A 10,097-nucleotide genomic window follows, 5' to 3' on the forward strand; every position below is an offset into this window, starting at 1 on the left:
TCAAATAAAGATTATTTTAATTTTAAACGAATATATTGACTTCATATTTTCTTTTGTCCTGCACTAAGGTATTCTAAAACATGAGACTTTGAAATCCCTGAATATTGGATGAGATTTTCCCTTCAAATTGAAGGATTATTGGTAAATGATGTGAGACCTTCAAAATTAAACCACAAATAAAAATTGCATTGAGAACGAGTCTACCACAATACTCAAGCCCTAAAATTTATTATTGAATTGACGAAAGGCATCGAGCTCAGCTTAAGAATTTATTAGATTTTTCTACTACATAGACATACAAACATTTCAGCAGTCAACTTTATTACAATATTTTTCCCAAATTACATTGAATCCAAAAATCAGCTTAGCCTCGTTAAAACCTAGACAGATTTAGATAATCAATAGAGAGCCTGAGCTGTACGAACGACAACGCAGCTAAAATTTCTAACAAAATTGTTTGCTGGAGATCTCATACATTCCATTCAGCATGTTACAGGCATGAAAATTCTCCTGCTTCTTCTAGGTATTGCAGCTGCATAAACAATAACAAATTCGATTCTCCATCGTTTTGCAGTTGCAGGAACAAGAATTGTTTTTGTCCTTCACATTGCAGTTGCATGAACAATATGAAATATGTGTCTCCATATTGCAGCTGCATCTAAATAAAGAATAAAAAATAGCTGTAAGAAAAACAAATAATCAAAGAAGTTAATGGTGCCATACAGAACTTACAGGCTTATGTGTAGTAGCTTACCTCTGCATGGCAGTATCATCCAAAGTCTCTTCAATCTCAACCATCTTTGGCTGTTTTGTTAAGGATTCTGAGTTGATTGATGGCTCAGACACAGTGGAAGTGTTGTCTCCAAATTCATATTGATGTTGTTGTTGCCAGTCATGAGAGTAAATAAAATGATCATCTTGCCAAAGGCTCTCAGAAGGAAGTGTAAGTGCAGAGAGGACATCAAACTTCTCCTCATCACTGGGTTTCATTTGATAGTCTGGAATTGATTCAAAATTAGACCACCATGTAGAGTTTACCACATTGATTGTGTCGTTCCACTCCATCTCATACTGATCCCCTATAGATCTGATTTGGGCCATTTTTTCATCATCCATTGCCACATGCCATGTTTTCATGTGTTCATGATCTGTATTAAAATCCATGCTGCTTTGGATTGGAGGATAGGAGCAGTAGTTTGAAGAAACTGTGGTTTGCCATGAATTTTGAGACATGGAAATTAGTGGGTCTAAGTTAAGACTTGGATTCTGCTGAATTTGGGAAGTAAGAATCATGGTATCAGACCATGGAGGGAAAGGATCCAATGGATTAGAGTGTTTGGCAATAGAATTTTTATATGTCTCAGGTATGGATAATCCCAAGCTTGCAGAACTTTGATTGTTGGAGCTTTCATGAGTGAAGGAAATGGAATTACCTTGTGGAAGAGGAAGCCCTTGAACCTCTTTGTTGCACTGTGATAAAGAGTTGAGTGGCATAACATCACTGCTCCTTAGAGGCTTGGAGCAGCCTGGACAATAATTAGTGGCTGCAGAGGAACAAAAGTTTAGCCATTCACCAAGGCAAGCCCAGCAGAACAGATGCTTACACACTGTCATAGCTACGGCCTCGTTGGGTTTGCAAATATCTGACTTGAGAATGCAAGCGTGGCATCTGTTGTTTGCTTGATGGGCTTTTGTATTCCTTCTGTACTTGATGTTTGCAGGTTTGGAGGGGCTGATTGTGCTTTGCTTGGAGTTTGCAGTACCCATGGAAGCTCTATGATATTTGAGGGCTGCAACTATTTCTCTCCTTGCTTCTGCCATATCTAGGAGATGTTCCTGATAAGGTCTATTACTATGAAGTCTCCTCCTAACTTGCTTTTTGGCCTTACCATCCTCACAGGAGGAGGAGGGGGCCTTCTTTGCTCCCTTACAATTTGTGTCCTTCTCTTCATGCACATTGGGAGAATTAAAGCCTTGCAGACCGCCCTCCAAATGTGTCTCAAAACTGATATTCTTAGAAGACACTTCTTTGTCATTCAATACAAGAGGTGTAGCTTCTTGATTGGTTTTTTGGCTTCTAAGAATAGTACCCTTTTCGGCTCTGCATGTAACACCGCCGTCTTCTGATGTATGGTTTCTATGGGAGGTAAGCTGCTTCACCAAGCTGCGTATATATGCACCAGATAGATGAGGTTCTTCTTTGAACCGATCTGAGTCTCCTTTGTCCCCACCTGATCTCTGCTTTGAACGATTCCTCATACTATAATGGCGAAAGCTCAAAGAGGATGATGGAACAGAGATACAGAGGACTATATGTTATGCCCAAAGGCTACACTTGAACCAGACATTTTCCAGCATGATAAACTTGACAGATCAACAACGGTGAATTGTAGAGGATCGTGTAGAGAGTCCTAGTAACCTTGAGAAACAAGAGGTTCACTGCAGCAAGTCTGACATCAATTTGGCAAGATGGGCAAAACAAGAACCTACAGGAGGCGAGTATAATGAACTAAATAGATAAAAAACTAACCATTAATATGCAGAGGCATCTATCATGGCCAGAGCCAGCACTTTGGCTATATGCTAGCTAGCATTAGGAATAACTCGATAGATCTATAACCAGGCATTTGGAGAGATCATTTATACTACTTCTATCTATCACACAGAAGTGGATAAATCAATAACGAGGTATTCTAAAGAGATCATATAAACCAACAATCATGGTTAAAGCCCACACTTTAATAATTTACTAGCAACCATAACGAAATATATAAATGAATCAATACCCTAGTATTGAAAGTCACCATTTGAAGGCCAGAACACAGAGGCAGGAACCCATTTCTTAATTTGAAAAGCAGAATATTGGAAGGTCCAAAGGCGAGAACAAAGCTGTAAAATGTTGTTTCTAAAGATAAGACATCAAATTTCAATTTTTATCTGTGTACTAAATTTAGACTCTATCCGAACAACATAACTCTGATATTGTGTGGATGAGAAACAACCCTAAAATTCAGAAGATATGAAACCAAACACAGACAAGGAAATCCATTTGCAAATGTCTTTATCTCTTCTTGCAGAGAGTTATGCCTCCATACGTCACTGAGCTGACAGCAGAATCTCCATATGTCATGGATTTGTTCATACATAATCCTAATCAAATCAAACTATCCTCCGCACAATATGACTTTATACCCACAATGTATATTTTGGGGGGGACACAAATGTTTAATGCTTCACTATGCCTTACCATGAATAGATTAATTCATACTAAACAATTACAATGTGGATAAACTGTTGTTTTTAGGATCGATATGCAGGGAGCGATGTGTACAAAGATTGTAGCAGAAGAAATAATACTAATAAATAATTTGGAGGGGACCGAAGGGAGTAGTAACCTCGGTATCAGCGCCAGAATAATTGATCCTGACAGTGATAGTGACATTTCATTGTGTGCATGGCTGAAGAGCCAATCAGCTGTTGCCGCGGCTGCTGGCTTTTATGGGATTTAAATAAATAGGGGCTGTGGCGAAGCTCATTCTCACGCACTCTGTAGACATTTGTCATGTTTATCTTTATAATATCTGCCATTATCTCAGACTTTTTCTTTAAGGAAAGATTGTTTATTGGCCGTTGACAAGGCGGTTTGCTGCTCTTACTTTTGTCAGCCTGCACAGAAAAAATGAAATCATAGAAATCAATGAATTTTTTTTGAAATCCACCCAGACCGAAAATGTAACCAGTTGCCGAATCCTTATCATATGAGCAGGTTTCTCGAATTTATTGCATTGCATTTACTTGGAACATTTAATTGGTTTCATGTTATACACAGTCTCCAGATGGATCTCTGATTTGTTTTTAGTCAACGTATCTGAGGCCCAAATAGCATTCGAATTAACTCATATAATTCTTGATCTGTTTTTTTAAGCATCAATTCAATTTGGAATGACCAGCTATTGTAATCGAACTTATTATCTTAGTCTGACAAATATCTCAAACTCTCCAATTAACAACAAACACAATTTTACTAATCAAGGTCACATCTAATATGATCGATTTTGATTACTGTGAATCATATCTATGATTTAGAATATGTAGACAGATGTTTCCTTAGAATTTATGTCTTCATTTCACAAATATCTAAGTCAAGGTGGTGTCTACTAGGTATTGCTTCTCTTCATTCATTCTTTATGAGAGGATATTATAAACACTTTTTTATTTGATCATGTTCAGCCTCTTATTTCATTCTTAATATTGATATTCTCTTTGACAATAGTGAATTTATTATGATTACTATGATTACTATGTTGCTTCAAGCTCTAGTTTGAATATTGAAGTTAGGACTATGCTGAACTTCGTGATTATTGCACTATTTCGGATATGTGGTTCATGATTATTTTTTATGATAATTTATCTTGTGCTAACTATTTTATATTGACGGATGACATTATGATTTTATATGGATGATTATGTATTTGGGACTAATATGATGATGGACTCATAGCTGGTGATTTATGTGTGTTCATTACTCATGCAAGGTTTATATTTTCTTATGATGATATGATGGTATTTTTATAGTAATGATTGTGCTATGTTTGTCATGATTGTGTTACTACTGCATTTGTGGAAGAGACGATGTCATACCACTTGTTGTGAGCATGATATGATGTTGTGATTATTTTTCATCTATTTGATATATATATATATATATATATATATATATTGTTGGTATTTTGGTATGGTATTGTCATTGATGTCAACACTTGCTAACACACCTACTTTGGAGATCCAGCAACATTCACCGGCAATCAGTAAACTGTTCAACAATCACCAGTATATGGTTAACCGGCAGGATATAATGTTCACCGGTACCTGCAATGACATGGAAGACACTTGGTAATGTCGAAGACATCATGTGGACACTTTTCCTTGAAGTAATATCATTGGTATATTCTTATTTGCATATTTGCTTTCACTAGCAAATAGGTCCAGGTTATCTAGGGTTACACCATCAGGTTTATCCTTTCCAGATCAGCATGGCACGCTATGGAGATGATTTATTATTGTTGTAAATGCATTAAGCCGACATGCTCAATCAGTTATTACATCGGATATTGTATTATTTGTAAAATGTTTTATTGTAATATCTTGTAGAGCCAACCTACTAAAATTGGTCTTAGGGTATGGTATAAATGTAAGTTCTTATTTGCAAGATCAAGTGTGGAATGCGAAAAAGAATTATAAGAAGGTATATGTGAGATTAAGCAGAGATATACACGAAGACATCATTTGAAGGTGAAGCTAGGTTTTTGTAGAAGCATATCAGCATTACACCGGTACTGAATCCAGCATATGAAGATGCTATTTTGTGCAGTACATTCTCATTGGATTCAACCATCCATCTGTAGTCAGTGTGACTCCCATTTGTGTTTGAGCAATGAGCTCTAGATTGTTGGCCTTTCTGCACGTGCAGACCCCTCTTGTACACTTACTATCTGTAGTAGTATCATCTGATTGTGGGTAAGGTTTCCCACCGTGGTTTTTCCCCTTATAGGGTTTCCACATACAAATATTAATGTCATGTGTTGTGGTTGACTTTGTACTTATGTTTCATGCATTAATTCTTACTGATACAGCATTTCCTGTTAACACTATTTACCGGCACAATTAACTGTCTTACCGGTATTAAGCAATAAGTTGGTTATTAAGATTTTGGTTTGAATTTATTAGACAACTGATTCACTCCCCCCCCCTCTCAGTTGTCCCCAGGACCTACAATTGGTATGAGAGCCTTGGTCATCTTTTGCAGAAGTTTAACAACTTGAGGAGATCCAATGTCTACTAATTATTTTAGGAAGGATAGTCCTAAACTTGATGGAACCAACTATGGAATATGGAAAATCAGAATGGAGACACATCTGAATTGCATTGGGAAAGACATCTAGGAAGTTACTAAGAATGGTTATACTGCTGCTGTAGCTAGTCAGCCTGCTCCTATTACTCTAGGTAAAGATGAAGAAAATGATTGCAAAGCAAGAGAAGCACTTTTGAGTGCATTATCAGATCAACAAATCATGGGATTATCAGATAGATCTATTGCAAAAGCTATTTGGGATCATTTGGAAACACTGAATGAAGGTAATTCCACAGTCAAAATTGCAAAACTTGAAAGCTTCTGAGTCAGGTATGAACATCTGAAAATGGAAGAAGATGAAAGAATTTTTTCTTTTATGCAAAGAGTAAATGAAATTGTTTTAGGTATCAAATGTTGTGGAGGAACCTTGAGTGAAGATGAGATTGTTTCAAAAATCTTAAGAGGTTTGCCACCGGCATATAAAATGAAGGTCACTGCTATTAATGAGTTGAGAACAATGCCTAATACATCAGTAACTAGGGATACATTAATTGGAAAACTTTCGGCTTTTGAAATAGAGGAATTTGGTCTTGTTGCTATAAAAACTGATTTAGCCTTCAAAGCATCAACATCATCTGCTCCATCTTTTGACAAATCAGACTGGAGAGCCTTTTATGCAAGAGAACTTGAAGAAACCAGGAAGGAGAATGAAGAGCTTGAAGAACTTGAAGCACTATTTGCAAGAAAAATGCCAAAAGGTCCAATTGGAAGTAAGTATGAAGGTAAAGCACCCTTTAAATGTTTCAATTGCAATAAGATTGGTCATATGGCTTCAAGATGTCCTAATAGACATGCTAGACTAAGAGAAGAAGCTAAAAGAACATACAATCCTAATCCTGAATATCAGAGATATAGATTTAAGAAAAACAAAGATAAATCCTGTTACATTGCTGATGAAGGTGTGACTGATGATTCTGATGAGGATCAAGTAGACAACGGATGGGTCTTTGTTACTATAATAGAAGATCAACCGGTACCTATTGCTCCACCGGTAGAACAAGCCCTAGCAGCTAAAGTTGAATAAAAGGATGAGTGGATATTTGACTCTGGATGCTCACATCACATGACTGGAGACAAAGGTAAATTCTTGAACTTTCAAGAATACAATGGAGGTTTAGTAAGATTCGGAGATGACAAAGCCTATTCAATCAAAGGTAAGGGTTCAATATCTCTTGATGGTAAACATAACACTGACAATGTTTACTATGTTGAAGGATTAAAACATAATCTTTTAAGTGTTGGTCAATTAGTTGAGAAAGGTTTTCAGTTACAATTTAAAAATGGAAAATGCAAAATCATGAATAGAACTGGTTTGGAAATTGCAACCGGTAATCAGACTAGAGGTAATATCTTTCATTTAAATAACAGTGAAAAGGCATGCTTAATTGCTCATATAGATGAAAGTTGGCTATGGCATAAAAAACTATGTCATGTAAATTTTGATTGCATGGTAAAAATTAGTACTTCTAAGGCAGTTAGAGATCTACCTAAAATTGTGAAACCTCATAATACAATTTGCAAGGGATGTCAATTTGGAAAACAGGTTAGAGCTGGTTTCAAAAGTATTCCAAAAAAATCCAATAATGCTCTTGATTTAATTCACACTGATTTATGTGGTCCGACTAGAACTAAAAGCTTACAAGGTGATAAATATTTCATGCTAATTATTGATGATTATTCTAGAATGTGTTGGGTTACTTTTCTTAGGGAAAAATCAGAAGCACTTGGGAAGTTCAAACTATTCAAGGCAATGGTTGAAAATGAAACTGGTAGAAAATTAAATGTTTAAGATCTGATCAAGGAGGAGAATTCACATCTAGAGATTTTAATACATTCTGTGAAGTGAATGGAATCAAAAGACAGTTATCAGCACCTCAGAGACCACAATAGAATGGAGTTGTTGAAAGGAAAAAGAGAACTATTTTGGATGCAGCAAGAAGTATGTTATCAGAAGCAAATCTACCACATGTGTACTGGAGAGAGGCAGTAAGCACTACTGTCTATACATTCAACAAAGTTCACATCAAAGGTGAAACTGGTAAGACCGCTCATGACCTATGGTTTGGTAATACTCCTACTCTTAAGTATTTCAGAATTTTTGGAAGTAAATGTTATGTTAGAAAAGATGAGTATATTGGCAAGTTTGATCCTAGAAGTGATGAAGGAATATTTCTTGGTTATTCATCTAAGAGTAAAGCTTATAGATGTTTTAATAAAAGATTACGAAAAATTGTTGATAGTACAAATGTAAAGATTGATGAACAATTCAGAGGAACTTCAAGGTATATAGACTCTGAACCGGCAACAAAAATTATGATGAATGAACCAACAGTAAATCCACCGGTACAGAATGATGACCCAATTACTCCGGTATCATCAGAGGATACCACAGTAATTGAAGAACAACAACAGACTAAGACACCCCGATATGTAAGACTGAATCATTTTGAAGATCAGATAATTGGAAGCAAATTTAAAGGAGTCATGGCAAGAGGAAGATTGGCAAATGAAGAGGTATGTCTTATTTCTCAAATTGAACCATTATCTATCAATGAGGCATGTGAAGATAGATTCTGGATTAAAGCTATGGAAGAAGAATTAGGACAAATTGAGAAAAATAATACTTGGACATTAGTTCCCCGGCCTGAAAATAAAAATGTAATTGGAACCAAATGGGTATTTAGAAACAAACTCAATGAAGATGGTAAGGTTGTCAAGAATAAAGCAAGACTAGTGTGTAAGGGATATTCATAGAAAGAAGGAGTTGATTACAATGAAACCTTTGCACCGGTAGCCAGAATTGAAGCAGTTAGGTTATTCTTAGCCATTGCAGCTCACAAGGATTACAAAGTTTATCAAATGGATATTAAATGTGCATTTTTGAATGGAGATCTTGAAGAAGAAGTTTATATTGAACAACCTGATGGATTTTCTTTGACAGATAACAATGATATGGTTTGGAGATTAAGAAAAGCTCTGTATGGACTAAAACAAGCTCTAAGAGCCTGGTATGCAAGATTGGAGAAGTATCTCTTAAAAATTGGTTTTACTAAAGGAAATGCAGATAGCAATTTATATTACAAAGTAACTAATGATGACATTTTGATTATGGAAGTATTTGTTGATGATATAATCTTTGGAGGAGAAGATGGATTATGCAAAGAATTATCTCTTAAAATGCAACATGAATTTGAAATGTCTATGAATGGAGAAATAAAAAAAAAATTAGGATTGCATATTTTACAGACTGATAAAGGCATATTTTTGAGTCAATCTAAGTATTTGAAAGAACTACTCAAGAAATTTGGGATGGAGAACTCTAAACCGGTAAGCACACCTATGACTACAAATGACAAATTATCTCAAAGGGATGAATCTACACCTTTTAATCCAACTAGATACAAATCTATGATAGGAGGTTTACTGTATTTGACACAAACCAGACCTGATATTATGAATGCAGTAGGTATAGTTTCTAGATTTCAGAGTAATCCCAAGGAAAATCAAGAATTAGTAGTAAAAAGTATTTTTCGGTACTTACAAGGCACAGCAAATCTTGGATTATGGTATCCTAAAGATGAAAATTTTGATCTATATGCATACACAGATGCAAATTGGGTAGGAGATGTGGATGATAGAAAGAGCATCACTGGAGGAGCATTCTTTCTTGGAAAGAGATTAGTTTCTTGGTTAAGTAAGAAACAGAGTTGTACATCTTTATCAATAGCAGAATCAGAATATGTTGCAGCAGCAACAAACTGTACATAGGTACTTTGGCTTAAGCAAATGTTTAAAGACATAAAGGTAAAATGCAAGGAACCTATTACTATATATTGTGATAACACTACAGCAATTGATATATCTAAGAATCCAGCATTACATTCTAAAACAAAACATGTTTCTATCAAACTGAATTTTCTAAGGGAAAATGTTGAAGAAAAAAAAATAAAACTGGTTTATGTGAATACTAAAGAATAGCTTGCAGATATTTTTACAAAACCTTTGCCTAAGGAAACTTTTGAGTATCTCAGAGATCAGCTCAGAGTCCTACCTCAACTGGTAGAGACTTAGACAGTTGATGATTGTCATCAACCGGCAGAATTAAATGGACAAATCTTTTATTCTGATATTTTATGAGGAAGCTACTTCTCAGGGGGAGTAGTTGGTATATTGAATTGATTGGTAT

At 35.6% G+C, this 10,097-nt stretch overlaps 1 protein-coding gene across 1 annotated transcript; it reads right to left on the reverse strand.

The window, feature by feature from the left end:
* Positions 1-267: 267 nt before the first annotated feature.
* On the reverse strand, positions 268-3,249 carry LOC131046581 (uncharacterized). The gene is made up of 2 exons (XM_057980342.2): positions 755-3,249; positions 268-658 (listed from the first exon to the last, which is right to left on the reverse strand). Exons 1-2 carry the CDS (start codon positions 2,257-2,259, stop codon positions 520-522), a joined length of 1,644 nt encoding a protein of 547 aa, XP_057836325.2. The 5' UTR covers positions 2,260-3,249; the 3' UTR covers positions 268-519.
* Positions 3,250-10,097: the final 6,848 nt, after the last annotated feature.

Source organism: Cryptomeria japonica, chromosome 2, assembly GCF_030272615.1.
Source record: "Cryptomeria japonica chromosome 2, Sugi_1.0, whole genome shotgun sequence".
In the NCBI taxonomy this organism is placed as follows: domain Eukaryota; kingdom Viridiplantae; phylum Streptophyta; class Pinopsida; order Cupressales; family Cupressaceae; genus Cryptomeria; species Cryptomeria japonica.

What these genes read in the sequence shown, in the direction of transcription:
- LOC131046581 (XM_057980342.2), bottom strand. Translation starts at nt 2,259, where the DNA reads ATGAGGAATCGTTCAAAGCAGAGATCAGGTGGGGACAAAGGAGACTCA. An exon ending in GATGATACTGCCATGCAGAG is followed by an intron (nt 659 to 754) that starts GTAAGCTACTAC and finishes TTCTTTATTTAG; the next exon opens with ATGCAGCTGCAATATGGAGA.